This window comes from Pistacia vera, unplaced genomic scaffold (assembly GCF_008641045.1).
Source record: "Pistacia vera cultivar Batoury unplaced genomic scaffold, PisVer_v2 Contig797, whole genome shotgun sequence".
In the NCBI taxonomy this organism is placed as follows: domain Eukaryota; kingdom Viridiplantae; phylum Streptophyta; class Magnoliopsida; order Sapindales; family Anacardiaceae; genus Pistacia; species Pistacia vera.
In genome coordinates this window covers 434,858-455,688 of record NW_022196664.1, presented here as the reverse complement: position 1 = coordinate 455,688, position 20,831 = coordinate 434,858, and the positions used below count along the sequence as shown (strand labels likewise).

General features: G+C 37.5%; 4 protein-coding genes and 1 pseudogene across 6 annotated transcripts; 3 read left to right on the top strand and 2 right to left on the bottom strand.

Annotated features, from left to right (window-relative positions):
- Window positions 1–898: 898 nt before the first annotated feature.
- LOC116117048 lies at window positions 899–2,308 on the top strand (annotated as a pseudogene).
- Window positions 2,309–6,980: 4,672 nt separating this feature from the next.
- LOC116117067 (protein TIC 20-v, chloroplastic-like) lies at window positions 6,981–8,043 on the bottom strand. Its single transcript, XM_031403101.1, has one exon. The coding sequence runs from the start codon at window positions 7,963–7,965 to the stop codon at window positions 7,345–7,347; it is 621 nt and encodes a 206-aa protein (XP_031258961.1). The 5' UTR covers window positions 7,966–8,043; the 3' UTR covers window positions 6,981–7,344.
- Window positions 8,044–10,982: 2,939 nt separating this feature from the next.
- Window positions 10,983–12,502, top strand: LOC116117064 (probable pectate lyase 18). Its single transcript, XM_031403097.1, has 4 exons — window positions 10,983–11,060; window positions 11,133–11,876; window positions 11,992–12,130; window positions 12,209–12,502. The coding sequence occupies exons 1-4, from the start codon at window positions 11,014–11,016 to the stop codon at window positions 12,428–12,430; spliced, it is 1,152 nt and encodes a 383-aa protein (XP_031258957.1). The 5' UTR covers window positions 10,983–11,013; the 3' UTR covers window positions 12,431–12,502.
- Window positions 12,503–12,707: 205 nt separating this feature from the next.
- On the bottom strand, window positions 12,708–13,465 carry LOC116117070 (classical arabinogalactan protein 4-like). Its single transcript, XM_031403104.1, has one exon. It carries the CDS (start codon window positions 13,417–13,419, stop codon window positions 12,787–12,789), a length of 633 nt encoding a protein of 210 aa, XP_031258964.1. The 5' UTR covers window positions 13,420–13,465; the 3' UTR covers window positions 12,708–12,786.
- Window positions 13,466–16,534: 3,069 nt separating this feature from the next.
- LOC116117057 (PE-PGRS family protein PE_PGRS16) lies at window positions 16,535–20,513 on the top strand. 3 transcript variants are annotated; one of them, XM_031403088.1, is made up of 3 exons: window positions 16,535–17,295; window positions 17,344–19,161; window positions 19,973–20,513. In XM_031403088.1, exons 1-2 carry the CDS (start codon window positions 16,777–16,779, stop codon window positions 18,949–18,951), a joined length of 2,127 nt encoding a protein of 708 aa, XP_031258948.1. In that variant the 5' UTR covers window positions 16,535–16,776; the 3' UTR covers window positions 18,952–19,161; window positions 19,973–20,513. The 3 variants fall into 3 exon arrangements, with proteins under 3 accessions (XP_031258948.1, XP_031258946.1, XP_031258947.1); XM_031403086.1 differs by having other exon boundaries at window positions 17,338–19,161; XM_031403087.1 differs by having other exon boundaries at window positions 17,338–19,161; window positions 19,941–20,513.
- Window positions 20,514–20,831: the final 318 nt, after the last annotated feature.

Here is a 20,831-nt window from a genome sequence, read left to right as displayed (position 1 = left end):
TTTTGTGATTAATTTTGATATTAATACATTATTTAAACTAATAATAAAAAATCGTTAATTAATCTTTGAGATGATATTATTTTAGAAAAAATTTGTTATTATTATTTTTTTTAAAAAGGCATACATACGATACGATATACGATACCCAATTTGAAAAATTGGGTTTGATACACAATGTCATATGCGATTGACAACCAGAGTATATAAACTATTTAACCATTATTGATAATTGATGGTTAAAGAGTAAAAGAAATCTAACTGATTTTCAAGTTCGAGGCCTCTGATGATAAAAGAGTGAAGAGAATGATCTAATAGTTTTCGAATTCGATCCTCGTGACCCTTAAGGTGTGGTTACTCATTATAGGGTTCGCCCGGGGGTGGAACGCTATTTTCATGAATTTTACTTGAATAAGTCATATCGGACTGACTCTTAAATCTTAGTTACATGAATTTTATGTACCGTCTCCAATAACTTTTCGGCCAATAAATTAACTTGCGGAAGCACTAAAAAGGCAGCCGATTTTCACAAGATTATGAACCAACTTTTCGGCCACAGCTTGCTCTTACCCCACTTCTTTTAATGCACCAAACTAGTTCCAAAACTGGCTAAATTTCAGCGTAAGCTCTTTAACTGTCTTCATTTTTTTCCTTTATTCACACTTCATTTGAAACCCATTTAAACGGTGTTCACTAACTTATGTCCTCACAAATTTGCACACAATCTCAATGAAAGTTGATTTTTTTTTTTTGCATTGATTCTGCAAATGGTAGACAGTGGCTTTCTATTGGAGTTATTATTGTAACATCAAAATTCCATCAATCTTTTTACTAGACCCGTGAAGATAACGGCTGCTTGTTATATAACTCCAAGCCATTGAAGCAACTCCGTTACCTCAAAATGTCAAGCTCTTCATCAGCTCTCTTCTTCATGTTCTTGAATCTCGTTTTGACATTCTCTGCCGAAGGAGTTGAATGGTAAGTTTTTGCATTTGTTTCTTGCAGTGATTTGTGGTTAAGTAATAACTTTAAGAGGTGTTCAAACAGGGAGGACATGACAGCTAGAAGGCAGCTTGGGGTGAAGCATCTTGCAGAACAGGCAACCCCATTGATGATTGTTGGAGATGTGACCCAAACTGGGAATTAACAGGAAAATGTTAGCTGATTGTGCAGCTTGGGTTCGGGCGCAACGCAGTGGGAGGTAGAGACGGGGAAATTTATGTAGTTACTGATTCAGGAAACGACGATCTATAAATCCGAATCCGGGTACTCTCCGGTATGCGGCACTCCAAGAAGAGCCTCTTTGGATAATCTTTGATCATGATATGGCGATCAGCTTGAAGGAAGAGCTTGATAAACTCATACAAGACCATTGATGGGAGAGGGTTCAAATTCCAAATTGCCATGGACCTGCTTAGCAATTTACAATGTGAGTAACATAATTGTGCATAACGTTTTCATGACTGTATACCAGTGGGAATGCTCTGGTGAGGGAAACACCAACCACTACGGATTACGGGGGCGATCCGACGGGGATGGAATCTCGATCACGGATCCAGAGATGTGTGGATGATCACTGTACATTAGCTAACTGCAACGATGGACTCTGATGCTGTGTATGGCTCCACTGCCATTACCATCTAAACAATTAATGTTTCATCATAATGAAGTGATGCTTATGGGGCACAAGTGATGACTTTGTTGGTGACAAGAATATGCAGGTCACAATTGCCTTCAACGTTTTTGGGGAAGGTTTGGTTCAAAGAATGCCAGGTAATTAGTCAGTCTCTTCTGCAGACCTGGTTAGTGTAGTAGTAAACGGTTCAAAACGTTCACACCTAAGAATTTCCGCGATTCTCCTTACATTTTTTCAAAATTCTTGCAGGTGCAGCATGGTTATTTTCACATTGTGAACAATATATACAGTGGTTGGGAAAGTATGCAATGGAGGAAGTGCCAGTCCAACAATTCAAGCCAAGGAAATGTCTTCTTAGCATCAAACAACACATTTACAAAGGAGGCAAGTTTCAATGGTGTTATAACAGTATCATAAATGATCCGGTTCACGTCTAACGACAAGCCTTGTGTTGCAGGTGACAAAGCATGAATCAGAAGATGAGGAAGAGTGGAAGAAATGGAATTGGAGATCAGATGGAGATCTAATGCTAATGGAGCTTTCTTTACACCTTCTGGAGAAGAATCTCCAGCAAGCTACATGAAAGCTTCAAGCATGGTGGCTAGACCAGTCATTTTGACCAAATACTCTCCATCTGCAGGGGCCATGAATTGCCAGAAAGGCCACCATTGCTAATCAAAATTGATTGCTGCCCAGCTACTCAAAAGTCTTTTAGTGAATTTAAGGCTTCTCTCTCAACTGTATATTCAACTGTGTAAGTAATTCAATGCATTTTCTGATAATTTTTATTTTAATTTGGACCATTTATTCATTAAAAACCTATAAATTCGAAATCTAACGTAATCAAATGTTTGTAACGTTCTCAATGTCTTAATCTTATTAAAATAGGATGAATGTAATATAATAAATAAATGTTTATAATTCAATAAAAATTCATACTACGCTATAGATTCATAAAAGAATCAAAACCCTAACCAAAAATTATGAGTACAATGTGGAAATACAAAGTTTTAAAATGCCAGGCGGCTGCAATTGCCAACCCAATTAAAATGACCCGAACCTCAAATATTGACACGGCACCCGATTCATGCTAATGGGACCCCCGCCGATTCCGGTGCAGAACTCCTGGTGTTGGAACCGGTGGGCTACTGCTAGAGGGGAACACGGTGGAGCGTTTGCGGAGGTGCTGAACTCGCGGAATTGTCCGGTGCCGGAGACAACAAGGACCCTCCACTGTTGGCGGAGCCCCGACTGGAGTAGTGCAGGGGTAGCAACTGGCGTTGCCGCCGGAGGGGAAGGAGGACTTGCGGGGGATTGTGCAGGGGGAGTGACGGTTGGTGGGGGGGTTGCCGGTGGCGGTGTGAACCGGGGCACCGCTGGTGACTTCACAGGAGAGCCACCGGAGAAACTTTTGGAGGGGATGAAACCGGGGACTGTGTAGGCGATACATGGGGACTTGCCGACGGAGGAGTTGCTGGGGATTTGGCCGGAGAAGGCGGTGGCTGTGTCGTGACGGTGCGGGAGACGGGGCGGGCGCATTATCTGCCTGTACATTGCCGGAATCCGACAAAAAAAAGACAAAAAACAAAGCACAACAAGTTTAAACATCTTAAATTGCCTGAATCTGAAGTGGGTTTTGCTTAGATTTGTGTTTTGTGATGACGAGAAGAAACAGAGCGAGACACAGAGATTTTTATAAACAGTTATTGAAAAGCAAAACGTTGTGAATTGTGAACTGGGGAATGTGACCGTTGGATGTGTAGCGTAGTTGACCTGCATAGCGGTGAGTAGCCGTACTTGGAAGTACAGACAGCACGGGACAGTTCTTTTGTCCGTTTGGATGAAAAATGCGAGGGTCAGAATCTTGGGGATATAAATTTAATCTAAGGTCTTCTTCGTTCTCGAAGTCAAGATCAAACCCAAATTGTCACATATAAATTCCAAAACATCGGTAACGCATTAATGAGATGATTATGATTGATGTAAACTTCTTCATTTGTGGGGCAGAAATGAAATTTCTAAGATGTGGGTATGAATGAACTTGAGTGGCACTTCCCTCTATCACAATTCTCAAATCTCTCTTCTTCTTCCTCATTCATCAATGAAGTTATGATAGTGAAATGTCAAAAAATCAATTCACCAACATAACAAATTCCCTAAAATCGCCATTAAAATATGCATAGATCCAAAAAAAAATATTGTGCTAAGTTCATTCATTTCTATTCGCCCTTTCTCTAAGAGGGAGTGGGACAGAGAAAACAAAGACCCTCACATGCTCCAGCTTGTGATTTCTGATAAAATTAAATAAAACTTGTACGAGCCTCAAAGATGTTTATAGGATCCATGAGATAAAATAAGAAGTGGGGTATTTGACAGACTTGAGCTTGACGACACCTTAATTAAAGCCTCGAGAGTTGGAACTTGTTTTGACCGTCGGCACATATACAGAGTCATCCTTACCTGTAAAATCTGAAACAATCTGTTTAATAAGCAACAAAAACCACATAGGTTTCACATAAATGGCAGTATCATTGGCGCCATCATGTTCACTTCACTTTGGCTAGTTTTTTCTATTTTCCTTTTCTAATCTTTTTAAGTCCTTAAAATTATCGTCAGATAAATATTTTAGTGACTATTTTTATTAGCAATTGAAAAAAGACTTGAATTTAAGATTTCTTGAGTAATATATCCAAAAACTCTATCAAACCACTAAATCACCCAGAGATAGTTTATTTTTTTCCTTTGCAAAGCCAAGAAACAAGTTCATAAGTTGGCCCACAAATTAAGTTTTCAGCAAACATGGTGACTGAACATTTTTTTGAAGTAAATTTAAGTCCATGGAACAACGTTCAATTAGGGTGTGCAAAAAAATTTGATATTCGATCCAAAAAAACTAGATATCTGAAAATTTAAATCGGATTCGGATCACAATTTTGAAAGATCTGGATTTTCTGATTGGATACCGGAACGGCTTTTAAAAAAAATCGGATATCCGAATCCAAATTTTTTTTTTATATACAGTAGATTGATTTCCCCATGACCCAATTATATAATAAAATAGTTTGATTTTTCCAAGGCCGAATTTCATTTGGTTCATTATTTGATGATTTTTAAAATAGTATTTTGAAAAAAAAATGTAAAATTGGATTAGTTTTACGAAAAATATAATTATTAATGTTTTATGAGATGAATAAAGTAAAATAAGATTTTAAAAATATTGAAATAAATGTATTTTTGAATTTTCATGATATAATATTGAACCAAATGAAACCATAATAGAATGGATTGATTTAAGCCCAATTATATAATAAAAATCTGTATAAAAGATTAATAACTAATAATATTAAATATTAATGAAAATTAAAAATTAAATTTATAAAATATATAAACCCTTCCACCATTTTTTCTTCCCACCGCCTCCTCCCCTAAACAACTCGTACGACCACTTGCTCCTAATAGCTTCACCTTTCAAAGCTGTCGTTGCCATTTCAACAAAGGTCATGACTGTGCAGCCTTGAGACATCTCCCAAGGATGAGATTACAGACACTTCTAATTTGCAAAAAACCAAAGATGAAAATCAACCAAGCTTGTGACATGAGCATTATGATGTCATTCAAGTTTCTCTGTAGAAGATATCTGTTAATCGAGCAATTCGAATGAGTGTTTCTCAAAATAGCAAAGTCATTTGATGTTTGTGTTCTTTATAGATGGATTTGATATAGATGCAGGTTTCTTGATTTTAGTTTGGTATTTTTTTAGTGATTATTAGTATTATTTTTTTTTTGGTTGAAGATGGTAATGGCGATGGCGCTGGTGATGGTGGTGTTGATCAACAATGGTGATGATGATGGTCATGGTAATTGTGTGGGTATATGACTGCTGATATCAGAGTAGGCTAGAGACAAAGTGAGGGCTTGTTGAGTAGGGAGAAGGCCATTAACATCCTTCAGCCTTTGTTAGCTCAGAACTGCATGTCAAATTCGGATCAAAACCAGATATCCGCTTGATCTAATCCAAATTTTTGGATCAAATCAAAACCAGATCAGTCAGAAACCGGATCGAATTTGGATCAATTTTTATCTCGATCCGGAAATTCGAATCGGATCAAAAAATTGGCAAACCGGATCAGATATCCGGTTTTGCACACCCTAATTCAATGCAAGATCCAACTTCACAATTTCAAATTCAAAAGTTTTAAACATGAAGAGTATGTAGTATACTATCTATAAGTGTAGCGAACTGCATATCAGAACAACAAATGCTCCCTTCAATCTGAAGAACACTTTAGACTATATAGAGAGGAAATGGTTTCGAAGAATCGACTAAATATATCGTGAGAAGGCGATCTAAAGTTCTGAATTGTGGGTAAAAATTCTTATGATCTAATCCTGGTCACACCAGGATGACAGGGTTCTGGGGACTACGACTAAGGGTCTCCCAATCAGTTGAGTCACTAGAGCAAGGTCTTTCCTTTAACACAGGGTAAAAATTTTCCAGACGAAGAGTCATGACATTTGCAGAAGTTTGAAAATTTTCAACAGAGCTATGGTAATTCTGGTATCAACTAGTCCATCTCCAATGCTAAACAGTATCATCAAATATTCGTACCGAGGTAAAATGAAGAACAAGATGAACAATATGATATCATCCAGTGCACTAAACTTTAGACACTTCCAATCTAATGCAATTAGACAAAAGCCTGCTTGGTTCCATGCATCGCAACAAACAATCGGTGAAACATTACTTTTACTTATATAACTGCTAAACTTTTTCCATGCTTCAAATTGGATGTCAAATAATAATACCACTAATGAGATTCTGAGAAAAGCAGCTTAGTTATGTGGATTATATTCATAACAGAACAATGAAGCCATAATTAAACTAGTTTGCCTCTTCAAGCAATTAGCATCATCAAAAGCGCGGAACCATGAGATTTTCCATATTGCCAAGCAAATAAATTCGACAACATACATCAAACATGAACATGACCGATCAGTAGAAAGATACATCATTTCCTAACTTCACAACATCTTTGAAAGAAACTAACAATCAGAAACCAACCAGAAAATAAAACACAAAACGACAGCTGAAAGCGTATTGTGTTATACAAAGCTAAATCCTTTAACATTTCCATCAAACAGTAAGTTTACAAACTGATTACAAATTCAATAACAAGAACCAAATGAATTCGACAAACATAACTGCGGAACCATGACATTTGCATTATGGCCAAACCACTGAGTTTTTCACAACATAGGCAAAACCATTTCCAAATTTCCCAACAACTCTCACAGAAAACAACAATCTTAAACCAACTAACAAAGTTCATCAATCTCAATGTATAAGTAAAACATAAACAACAGCTGAAAAAGCATTTTATTATATAAAGCTAAATCCTTTAACACTTCCATCAAACAATGAGTTTACAACTGATTACAAATTTAATAAGAAGAAACAAAATAAATTTGACAGCATAATTGCTGAACCATGGCCTTTTCCGCATTGCCTAGCCACTAAATTTGACAACACCACAACACCATTTCCCAATTTCCCATCAGTTCTCAAAGAAACTAACAATCATAAACCAACTAAAACTTTTAAAAAGAAAAAAAAAAAAAAAAAGGGCTGAAACAGCATCGTATTGTATAAAGCTAAAATCTTTAACACTTCCATCAAACAGTAAGTTACAAATGATTACAAAGTCAGGCATTCAAAGAACCTGTCTATCAGCTGCTTCAGCAACAATGGGCAATCTGGGCACTTGACCTAACAAACAGGAAGAAGAGCCATAAATCAAACAAACCAAAAGGAACAAAAACACAGTACTATCCAAACTCATCATCAAATCCAACCCAAACCCATCTTTAACATTAAAAGTTCTCTCCAAAAGGTCAGGAAAAATCAACAAAACATCAAGCACAATAGCCTGCATAGTATTAAACCTAACATATCTACTAAAATTATTGTTCCTAACAACAACAAAGTACAAAGTCAAAAAGATCAAAAACCCATTAAAGGGGAAGCTTTTGAAGACTTTAATAGCTGGTACAAGTGGTTGTACAAGAACTTGAATGGGAGTAAATTGGGTTAAAACATATTTCCCATATTGAATGCCATCAAAAAAAGGGTAAAAGTAACAAACGGCTGAGATTAAGCGGTCTTGATAGTCAGCTGAGTTATTGTTATTGTTGTTTTCGGATTTGGCAACTATAGTGAAGCTAGTTCTTCTGGGTTTGGTTACTTTCGTTTGGTGGTTCAGTTTGTAGGTTAGTTTGTTAGTTAAACTGAAAAGGGGTGGTGGTGGAGAGAGGAAAAGATTGGATATGGCCATGTTTAGTTAAAGGAGAGAGAGAAAGAGAGAGAGAGAGAGTGAAGAAGAATAGAAGGTAAAATTTGTGGAAGAAAATATCAACAGAGAAACTTCTTTTTATGGATGGGTATATAGAGAATATCTTGTTTTAGGTAAATAAAAATAAGAATTTGGTATTTGTTGGTGCGGGGTTTTGACACCAAACGCACGTGTGAAATACTAAACTAGTTCAGAAGACACACGCAAATGGGGATAGTGAAATGAATAATGGGTGAAGAAACAATGTTTTAAAGTGGTTTGGACTTTGGATGCTTAAGCAAGCAACTCCTACATCCACTGATATTATATTAATATGGAGGGTCAGGTCGCGTTCAGCGAGCTGACTTGCGAGTGATTACAGAAGAGAGAATAAACTATTACAGAGAGAATTTTAGCAATTACAGAGTAAAAATGAGCCAATCCCACAAACGGGAGAGAAACTCTCTATTTATAGTGGGATGTATTGGAGTAATGATTACAGAATCCGTAAAAAGGGGGTAGATACCGTGCAAATCCTTCTTTGCGTTCCGTTACTCACCCACTCGAGTGATTTTCTCGTTTAGTACAAGGGTTGGACACGTGGACGGCCTCCAGCCTTTCGTCAATGTGGCGCGCACCCATTACAGTGGCAGGAGCATACTGCTCATGCCAGCATGCGACGTGGCAACGTCTGAACGACTATAGGAAATGCCTAGACTCTGATCATTTATGCTGATCTGGCCTTTTCCGGCCAGATCAGCCACGGATCTGGCTGGAAAAGGCCAGATCGCCACGTTACGACACAGATCCAACTGGTCTATGTCGTAATCCAATTTCCCTGCCAGTTTCCGACGGTGTTGGTCGGAATCTGGCACTGCAGGTGGTGGGGGTGTTTTTGTCATTTAACAAACTTTTTATATATAGGGGTGTTTAGTTAAATTAGCAAACCTAGGGGGTTTTTAGAAATTTTTAAATTTATAAAAATCGAAAATATCAAACTTTTAAAGGCATTTTAGTCTTTTCACTATGAATAAACAGAAATTACTAACAGTATATGACGGAAGATGCCTGTTTGTCATTTCAAAACCTTTTCTTTTAGGTATTAACTTGTCGTTTTGGTAAACCTTGGGTATGCATAAGACGTTCGGCCTAAGATCTATAGTGATATGTTTATTAAGTAATTGGTCCATGGCATGTCCCGAATTATTAAAATCCCAATAGCTGTATTAACTCTCGAGTAATGCTACAGTTACCGACGGGTGTGCACCGAATGACGTGGCACAATCTTGACCGTTTATTTATTATCAGTTAATATTAATCAACGGTCAAGATTTTGCCACGTAATTTGATGCACAAATTCGGTGTAAACTTTTCGGTAACTCTATCATTTTCCTTAACTCTCTAGTTTACTGTACCCTCTTTCTTAAACCCTATTTCATTTCGATTCACAATTAAATCACTTTTCACACCCCACAAAGTAGTTACTGGCTTTATTAATATCACCACTGCATTTCAATGTCGAAAGCTTTTTTGAAAAAAAAAAAAAAATCACAATTACGTTTTACGTCTATTCGGCAAGCTCAAAATTTGAACTTTTTCATTTTATAAACCTCATTCATCACATTTTTAATATTAAAATGTTTTTTAATAGCTTTCATAAGATCTACTCTAATACGTAGTTATTAGTATCTTACGGTATGGTTCAATACAGGTCGCTAACGATACGTATCAGAAAGTGTATTATAAATATTTCGATACGTTAATATGTATCCTACGATATGATATTTATCGGTTCGTATCTTTAAAAATATCGATACAAATTGATACGATTTTATTAATTTTGGCTTAAGGCCCAAAATTTTTTTTTGGTCGGATCTGGGTCACCCAACCCGATTCACTAAAACTCAATCAAATTTATTTATTTTGCATGATGAAAGTGAAGAGGAAGATGTGTTACCCATTTTGTTTGATAATAATAATACAAGTGAAGATATAGATATTGACATTGATCTTGAAAATGATATGAATGGTCGAGAGGAAATAATATAGATTCTTAATTTTTGTGATTAATTTTGATTATATAATACTATAATTTAAAACTAATAATATAACAAAATTCGTTAATTAATCTTGGAGATGATATTAATTTTTAGAAAAAATTTGTTATTATTATTATTTTTTTTAAAAAGGCATACCTATGATACGATATACGATACACAATTTGAAAAATTTGGTTTTTGATACACAATATCATATACGATTTGACAACCAGAGTCTAATAAACTCTATTTTAACCATTATTTGATAATTTGATGGTAAAAGAGCAAAAGAATATCTAACATGATTTCTCAAGTTCGAGTCTTCTTGATAGTAAAAGAGTAAGAGAAGGATCTAACATAGTTTCTCGAATTCGAATCCTCGTGACCCTTAATAGGGGTGGTTACTCCCATTATAGGGTTTCGGCCCGGGGGTGGAACGCTATTTTCATGAATTTTACTTGAATAAGTCATATCGGACTGACTCTTCAAATCTTAGTTACAAATTTTATTTGTACCATCTCCAATAACTTTCCTTGGCCAATAAATTAACTTGCGGAAGCACTAAAAAAGGCAGCCGATTTTCACAAGATTATGAACCAACTTTTCGGCCACAGCTTGCTCTTAACCCCACTTCTTTCAATGCACCAAACTAGTTCCAAAACTGGCTAAATTTCAGCGTAAGCTCTTTAACTGTCTTCATTTTTTTTTCCTTTATCCACCACTTCATTTGAAACCCATTTTAACGGTGTTCAACTAACTTATGTCCTCACTAAATTTGCACACAATCTCAATGAAAGTTGATTTTCTTTTTTTTTGCATTGATTCTGCAAATGGTAGACAGTGCTTTCCATTAATGTGGAGAGGATTTGAGATTATTGTACCATCAAAATTCCATCAATCTTTTTTACTAGACCCGTGAAGATAACGGCTGCTTGTTATATAACTCCAAGCCATTGAAGCAACTCCATTGTACCTCAAAATGTCAAGCTCTTCAATCAGCTTCTCCTTCTTCATGTTCTTGAATCTCGTTTTGACATTCTCTGCCGAAGGAGTTGAATGGTAAGTTTTCTGCATTTTGTTTCTTGCAGTGATTTGTTGGTTAAGTAATAACTTTTAAGAGTGTTCAAACAGGGAGGACATGACAGCTAGAAGGCAGCTTGGGGATGAAGCATCTTGCAGAACAGGCAACCCCATTGATGATTGTTGGAGATGTGACCCAAACTGGGAATCTAACAGGAAAATGTTAGCTGATTGTGCACTTGGGTTCGGGCGCAACGCAGTGGGAGGTAGAGACGGGGAAATTTATGTAGTTACTGTTTCAGGAAACGACGATCCTATAAATCCGAATCCGGGTACTCTCCGGTATGCGGCACTCCAAGAAGAGCCTCTTTGGATAATCTTTGATCATGATATGGCGATCAGCTTGAAGGAAGAGCTTGTGATAAACTCATACAAGACCATTGATGGGAGAGGGTTCAATATCCAAATTGCAAATGGACCTTGCTTAGCAATTTACAATGTGAGTAACATAATTGTGCATAACGTTTACATTCATGACTGTATACCAGCTGGGAATGCTCTGGTGAGGGACAAACCAAACCACTACGGATTACGGGGGCGATCCGACGGGGATGGAATCTCGATCACCGGATCCAGAGATGTGTGGATTGATCACTGTACATTAGCTAACTGCAACGATGGACTCATTGATGCTGTGTATGGCTCCACTGCCATTACCATCTCAAACAATTACATGTTTCATCATAATGAAGTGATGCTTATGGGGCACAGTGATGACTTTGTTGATGACAAGAATATGCAGGTCACAATTGCCTTCAACATTTTTGGGGAAGGTTTGGTTCAAAGAATGCCAAGGTAATTAGTCAGTCTCTTCTGCAGACCTTGGTTATTGGTAGTAGTAAACGGTTCAAAACGTTCACACCTAAGAATTTCCGTGATTCTTCTTACATTTTTTGCAAAATTCTTGCAGGTGCAGGCATGGTTATTTTCACATTGTGAACAATATATACAGTGGTTGGGAGATGTATGCAATTGGAGGAAGTGCCAGTCCAACAATTAACAGCCAAGGAAATGTCTTCTTAGCATCAAACAACACATTTACAAAGGAGGCAAGTTTCAATGGTGTTATAACAGTATCATACAATGATCCGGTTCACGTCTAACGACGACTAGCCTTGTTGTTGCAGGTGACAAAGCATGAATCAGAAGATGAGGAAGAGTGGAAGAAATGGAATTGGAGATCAGATGGAGATCTAATGCTCAATGGAGCTTTCTTTACACCTTCTGGAGAAGAATCTCCAGCAAGCTACATGAAAGCTTCAAGCATGGTGGCTAGACCAGCTTCATTTTTGACCAAATACTCTCCATCTGCAGGGGCCATGAATTGCCAGAAAGGCCACCATTGCTAATCAAAATTGATTGCTGCCCAGCTACTCAAAATGTTCTTTTAGTGTAATTTAAGGCTTCTCTCTCAACTTTAATATTCAACATGTGTAAATTTAATTCAATTCATTTTCTGATAATTTTTATTTAAAATTTTGGACCATTTTATTCAATTAAAAACCCTAATAAATCTCGAAATCTAACGGTAATCAAAGATGTTTGTAACGGTTCTCAAGTGTCTTAATCTTATTAAAATTAGGATGAATGTAACATAATAAATAAATGTTTATAATTCAATAAAAATTCATACTACGCTATAGATTCATAAAATGATCAAAACCCTAACCAAAAATTATGAGTACAATGTGGAAATACAAGAGTTTTAAAATGCCAAGGCGGCTGCAATTGCCAACCCACTTGAAATGACCCGAACCTCAAATATTGACCCGGCACCCGACTCATCGCTAATGGGACCCCCAGCCGATTCCGGTGCAGAACTCCCTGGTGTTGGAACCGGTGGGCTACTGCTAGAGGGGAACACGGCTGGAGCGTTTGCCGGAGGTGCTGAACTGGCTGGAATTGTCTCCGGTGCCGGAGAAACAACAGGACCCTCCACTGTTGGCGGAGCCCCGACTGGAGTCAGTGCAGGGGTAGCAACTGGAGTCAGTGTAGGGGTAGCAACTGGAGTTGCCGCCGGAGGGGAAGGAGGACTTGCGGGGGATTGTGCAGGGGAAGTGACGGTTGGTGGGGGAGTTGCCGGTGGCGGTGACACCGGGGCAACCGGTGACTTCACAGGAGAGGCCACCGGAGAAACTTTTGGAGGGGATGAAACCGGGGACTGTGTAGGCGATACATGGGGACTTGCCGACGGAGGAGTTGCTGGGGATTTGGCCGGAGAAGGCGGTGGCTGTGTCGTGACGGTGGCGGGAGACGGGGCAGGCGCATTATCTGCCTGTACATTGCCGGAATCCGACAAAAAAAAGACAAGAAAACAAAGCACAACAAGTTTAAACATCTTAAATTGCCTGAATCTGAAGTGGGTTTTGCTTAGATTTGTGTTTTGTGATAGACGAGAAGAAACAGAGCGAGACAGAGAGATTTTTATAAACAGTTTATTGAAAAAGCAAAACGTTGTGAATTGTGAACTGGGGAAATGTGACCGTTGGATTTGTTGTGTAGTGTGACCTGCTATAGCCGGTGAAGTAGCCGTTACTTGGAAGGACAAGACCAGCCGGGACAGTTTCTTTTGTCCCGTTTGGATGGAATAATGCGAGGGTTAGAATCTTTGGGTTATTAAAATGATTAATGGTTTTTGATTACTGTGTTAAAATAGTAATTTTAAATAAGGTGAGTTATATTTTCGAAATAAAGTAGTATTTTACTAGTATTTCTTTATTCGAGTAGTAAAATTATGTATTTTTAAGCCCAATTTGCTTTTATTTATCATTATTATTACAGTTCCCAATATTGTTTTAATTTTTTAAAACAACCCTGATAATTATTCGTGAATCATGATGATAATTATTAGATAAAGTAATATTAAAACCTATGTATTAATATATTAATTTTGATAGATCACGGTCACCGCAACACTAAAACCTGATGGTTTATTACAAATTTACCCTCGTAGTTTGTCACGGAATCTTTTCCCTATTTTAGGTCAAATGGTCATAGAGTGTTCGCACACCTCAATTAATCCTCAAAGTCTATTGAACATTTTACAAGTCAATGGTCAAGTAAGTCACAAATGTAGTAAGTGATTATTTTGTGGAACTCGAATATAAGATCTATAGATAATTCACCTAAATGACTAAAGTCTTATCATCCGACCACAAGATTAATGGTTAATAGTTACAAATTTTGGCCAAATGGTTGACCGTATCGATAATTCTTGAATATAAAATACTTAGTCATTTAATCAAAACGTCAATTGTTTATTAAAAATGTATTTTTTTACTCTCTGCCATTAATTTTAATTAATAGAATCTTTAATCAAGATATGAACATTCAATCTCAAAATTGAAGAAGGAAGACAATTTTACACTAAACCTCGGAAATTACAATGTAATTAACTCTTAACAAGATGATAAGACTATCTGGTATAAATATTTCTCCTATGGAAAATATATGGTTCTGTTTGATTAGGTTTTTAGAATAGCATTTTTAGAAAATAGGATAAGATTTTAAAAATGTTTTTGGTACTTTTTTAGAAAATATTTTTTGAAAAAGTTTATAAATTGATAAAAACACCCTCACCCACCCAACTATTGTCGATAGTCGGTCACATCGTCGGATGGTGGCCGAAAGCTATCAGAATGGTGCACGACCGGTTGGATTTGGCTGGTCGTGCACCCATCTAGCCTTTTCCAACCATATCTAGTATGGATATGGTTGTCATTAACGGCCAAACGACGACCAAGGTATCTGTCATCGTTTGACCGTAGTTAACTGCTAGATCTTTGGCTGTCGTTTGACCATCAATGACAGCCAAATCTTTGGTCATAAATCTAGTCGTTTTTTGACCAGATCCATGGTGGATTAAGTCGAAAACATACAGATTGGTGCACGATTGGCCAAATCTAATTGGTCTTGTGTCGTTATGGCATTGGCGGCCGACGGTGGCAGTAGTGGCAGTGGCTGCTAATAGGTAATAATGCCTTGGGTGGGTGGAGGTGTTTTTGTTAATTTTAAATTTTTTATTGAGAAAGATAATTGTTAATATTTTTGTTTGAATTGAATTTTGAATATTAAAATAAATATTTATTTTGATAGAATTGGATAAAATAATAGGACAGGATAATAGAAATAGATAGAAATTTGAAGAGTAAAGTGAGGACCTAGAAATTGACGAAATGACTAAGAGTTGGCCACCTAGAGCCTTCTCCAAGGGCTGCGTTAGCGTAGTGGGCAAGAATCTAAAGGCCATGGCCCATAGAACAAATGAGAGAAATTCAGAAATTTGGGTTGGGTTTCACCATTGGCTCAACCATTTCACACTTGTCTTCTCATCATTAGCCCACTAAAATTCGTATTCTATATACCAGCATGACTCTAAGAAACCCATCCATGGATATGTCTAGGGGCTTGAGATAAACTTTTTTTTTTTTTTGAATTTTTCATTTTCATAAAAATTATATTATTAAGTACGGTTTCGTTGGACTTATCTATCGATAATCAAAATACTTTTGAGTGTTTTTGGTTCATTATTTTGGATAGAATTTTAGAGATAGTATTGGATAGTTGGATAGGGTTATGATTACGAGAATAAGATTTGCAGAATATGTATTTGGTTGAGTATTTTGACCTTGATATTTGTGTTGAATATTTGATTAATATTTTTTTTTATAAATGATTTATTAATATAATATTTTGTTTTGTTAAAATAATGTATTATTATATATATAACTTATCAAGTTACATTTTGAGGTGGGTTCACGGTTGTGAAAATGCAGTATAACTTATCAAGTTACATTTTGAGGTGGGTTCATGGCTGTGAAGATATAGTGAAGAAAATAGTGAAGCAATGAGGAGAAGTGAAGAAAAATGAAAACTGTAACAGTAAAAAATGATATTGAGAAAGCTGAGAAAGCTGTGAAGATGCAGTAAAGAATTTAAAATTTTGTCAGAACTGTATTTTAGGGATAGAATTATGTTAAAAATGAACCAAACACTATCCTAATAATTCGGTCCAGAATATGGAAAATAATAATGAACTAAACACAGTGTTTGATATTCTCAGTTTTAACGTTTATATTTGCTGATCCGAAGCTCTATTATATATGTACTAAAACCGAAGAAATTTTCTATACAATTTAGGAGAAATTGAATATCTTTTTTAATTTCTTTCTCGTCGATTAACAATTACTATAAAATTAAAATTTAAACATGTTTTATTTACTTTTAATAATTAAAAAAAATTATAATCATTAAGGAGAAACTAATGTTGGATTCAATTCCTTGTGAATTCATTGTGATTTTAGTTCTTTAAAACACTTAGAAGCCAAGCGTATTGTAGACATCATCAGAACGGTGCGTTTCAGTATCAAAGGGGGTGCGTACAATACCTCATGCTCATGTTTGCAATTAAGATCACGAGATTATAACAACAACACAAAATAATAATAAAAATTAAAAAGAAACTTTAGAAGAAAACAAAATTTCACAAGTTTCCAGATTAGGGTTTCGTTCTCGAAGATGTTCATATCATTTCATTCCATTTTCACTGGTAAGATCTAATAAAGCTCAAATCTTTCCTTCATTTTTGGCATTTCTGTTGTATTTACTTTTTGGAAAACCCACCGCGACATGTTTCTGGTTTCAATTTTTGTCCAAAACTGAGAAAATTATCAAAGATAGAGAGAGAGAGAGATAAATGGAGGAAGGGGATCAGATGGAGCAGTTTCATCGCAACGAAGCGATCTCAGCCGTTGCTGATGATGGGTTTCTTGGAGAAGAGGATGACGATTTTGATGATCTGTATAATGATGTTAATGTCGGTGAAGGGTTTCTTCAAAGTTTGAAACAGAACGAGGACGTTTTGGGGTCTGAAAATGACGGTAATAATAATAACAAGAGTAATAGTAACCGTAATGATGAGGAGAAGAAACTAGATTCAGCGCCTAATATTGTGGGTACTGTTGCGGAGAGTAGTAATAGTAGCTTGCCTAGGGTTTCTGGGGGAAATTTTGGTAATAATAATATTGATAGTAGGCAGAATTTAGGGTTTAGTGGGCCCGGTGGGATGGGTGCGCGAAGTGGTGGAGGAGGTGGGGGTGGAGGTGGAGGTGGGCTTAGGGTTGAATTAGGGCAAAGTAAGGTGATGAGTGAAGTTGAAGAGCAAGTTGTGAGCAATAACAATGTTAATAGTGGCAATAATACTGGAGGTGGTGTCGGCGTTGGTGTTGGTGTTGGTGTTGGTGTTGGTGTTGGTGTTGGTGTTGGTGTTGGTGTTCAAGGGAATATTGTGCAGCAAAATCATGCTGGCGGTGGTGGTGGTATGGGGAATGAGGGTATGATGAGACAAGGAGGTGGGGTAGTTGTTGGTGGTGGTAATGGTCATAACATTGTTGTTGGGAATGCTGGTGGTGGTGGTGGTGTTGGTGGTGGGTTAGGAGGTGGTGGTGGGGGCGGTGGGACAATATTGTTTGTGGGAGATTTGCATTGGTGGACGACTGATGCCGAGTTAGAAGCAGAGTTATCTAAGTATGGGCCGGTGAAGGAGGTGAAGTTTTTTGATGAGAAGGCTAGTGGGAAGTCAAAGGGGTATTGCCAAGTTGAGTTTTATGACCCAGGTGCGGCCACTGCTTGTAAAGAGAATATGAATGGACATGTGTTTAATGGGCGGCCGTGTGTGGTAGCATATGCGTCACCTTTTAGTGTTAAGAAGATGGGGGAGGCTCAAGTTAATAGGAATCAGCAGATGTCACAAGCTAACGTTGGGCAAGGTAGGAGGGGAGCGAATGATGGTGGAGTTAAAGCTGGGGGGAACAATATTGCCACTGGTGGGAATTATCAAGGTGGGGACAATAATAGAGGAGGTTATGGAAGAGGGAATTGGGGAAGAGGTAATATGCAAGGGATGGGAAATAGAGGGCCAGGTGGTCCAATGAGGAATAGGGGCCCTGGTGCAGTGGGTGGAAGAGGTATGATGGGGAATGGTGGAAATGGATTTGGGCAAGGCATTGGTGGGGCCCCTCCTTTGATGCATCCTCAGTCAATGGGATTTGATCCGGGGTTCGGTGCACCTATGGGCAGGATGGGCAGTTATGGGGGTTTTCCCGGTGCTCCAACCCCTCCATTTTCAGGAGTTCTATCTTCCTTCCCACCTGTAGGAGGTATGGGATTGCCTGGTGTAGCTCCTCATCTCAACCCTGCATTTTTTAATGGCCGGATGCCAATGAATGGGATGGGTGGTATGATGCCTGCAAGTGGTGTTGAGGGGCCTAATATGGGAATGTGGTCGGATCCTGCTATGGGAGGATGGGGTGGTGAGGAGCATGGTGGTGGAAGAGCTGGAGAGTCTAGTTATGGTGAGGAAGCTGCTTCCGACCAACAGTATGGTGAGGTGAGTCATGAGAGAGGAGTTTGGCAGAATTCCATGAAGGAAAAAGATCGAGCTTCAGAAAGGGATTGGTCTGGTTCCTCTGAGAGAAGGTATCGTGATGACAGAGAACCTGGGTATGATAGGGACATGCCTAGAGAAAAAGATATGGGGCATGATCACGACTGGGCTGAGAGAAGGCATCGTGAGGACAGGGATGTTGGTCGAGACAGGGACAGAGACCGTGATAGAGACCGTGAACGTTCGAAAGATCGTGACCGTGATAGGGAGCGAGATCGAGAAAGGGAGCGTGATCGGTATAGGGAGGAAAGAGAAAGATATCCAGATCATCATAGGTACAGGGACCGTGAAACAGAGCATGATGATGAATGGGACAGGGGGCGATCATCAAGGCACAGTAAGTCACGTTTGTCTCAAGAGGATGAACATCGCTCAAGATCAAGGGATGCTGATTATGGGAAGAGACGACGGCTCACGTCCGAATAGCTTAGTTGATGCTTATTATTTCGTGAACGACCTTTTTCTTCAAGAGAAACAAGAAGATAGCCAAACTTTTGATTCCCCGTGCTCATTCAGATTCTATTTAAAGTGGTGTTTTGGGTTCTTAATTGCTGAACGTTCCTTCTCAGTTCATTGCCTGCAATTCTTGAGTGCTTCATTTCACCAGGAGTATGGTTTTACTGTCGCATAAAAGAAGTAAGTTTTTAGTTCAACGACCCAGCTGTTTTGATTCTTTTAACAATCTACTGATCCACTTTATTTTCTGGTAGAAAAAATTTTAATGGAACTTTTCCGAATGCATAATATTTGTCTTGTGTATGCAGTCTATTTTTCATACTTAGATGCTTTCAGTTTGTAAATAACTGGTGCATCATGTGTTTTGCTTTTATCTTTTCTTTACACTGTTAGAAATGTTATGAACTACACAGATGCCTTCCATTCTTTTTGCCAATTTTCTAAACCTGAAATCTAGTGTGGTTCATGTCTATCCAACTGAAATCAGTCATATAGAAACGAAAGATTTTTTTCCACTGTTTAGTTCATCAAACCTGAATCAGTGACATTTTAGGTTAAACAATGAAGAAAAGAGCACAATTTGATTAAACAAATTTTTCGGATCAACAGTTAGACTGGGAGTGCTTGAATAATGAGGCTATAGAAAAAAGCATAATCTTTTACCAAATAAAGCGATTGCATAATTTAGTTGGGCTGCAGTGTATTCTTGGCACAAGGTTTAGATTATTTTTGCCTCGCTTAAAATTTGTTAAGGTGTTTATATAATCTTATTGAGTTTGGTTATGCCATCGCATTAGTTTTTTTCTGAAATTGCCTAATAAGGTGATTTATTAAATAATCAGCAAACAATTGATGTAATCTGTGGTTAATTTTTTGAACCATTACCGAGTTAACTTTGCTCTTTATTATCCAAAGCCTGTTAATGTTTTCCGTTAACTGTGTTATGACCTGGATTACAGCGGTGCTTACTTGTTTCTTTGTTTATTAATAGCTTGAAGGATATATGATCTTGAGAAATGAAGCTGTTCAGCAGTACTGTGTTTCTTTACAGATGAAGAGGACCTCAACCTTGTGTGAGAGAAAGACAATACATGACTTTTACTCATTGTCGACATTGATGTTGAAGACGAACTTTTGCTTTTTAGTTTTTAGCTTCTTTTGCTATTCATGTTTTAGTTTATTGACTTTTGATCGGATCAATGTTGTGGATGATGTGATGATGGCTTGAACTTCTTGTAGTCTGGATGTGGTAGATTACTTCAGAACTTACTGTTTGAATGTAATGTAATAGGATTTAGCACAGAAAATGTTGCTGATGTGCCTGCTCAACTCGGCTAATTGGCTAGTTGTTGTATCATTTTTTTAACCCCTTTTTAGTTTCTGATTATACCACAATGTTGATTATGTGATTTTTTGTGAAGGGGATGTAGGAAATCTGATCACTGAATTAATGCAGTAACTTTAGCCTGAGAATTGTACACTATGATCTTGTATATATTGAAAATCAATTACATGGATTCTTATTGTCTGCATTTGTTTTGTTATCTGAGGCTTTTTTTTTTTTCTTTTACATTCTTGCCGTCTGTGGCTTTTCGAAAATTTCTTTTTTTTTTTTCAATTTCTCTTAGCAGCCAACAGAAGACCTGCATTAATCTGATACTTGGAATTAGATATGGGGCATGGTGTGTTTCTAAAGCAAAATCTAGAAATAAACAGTTTATTTTGGCTTTTTTTTTTTCCTTGTATGGTGATAATTTGTGTTTCTTCTACCGAAAAAAAAAAAGCTACTGTTTTTCACTCACTCCTTTGAGAGTACTGCAAAATTCATTGGTTTTCTGGGTACTTGGTCT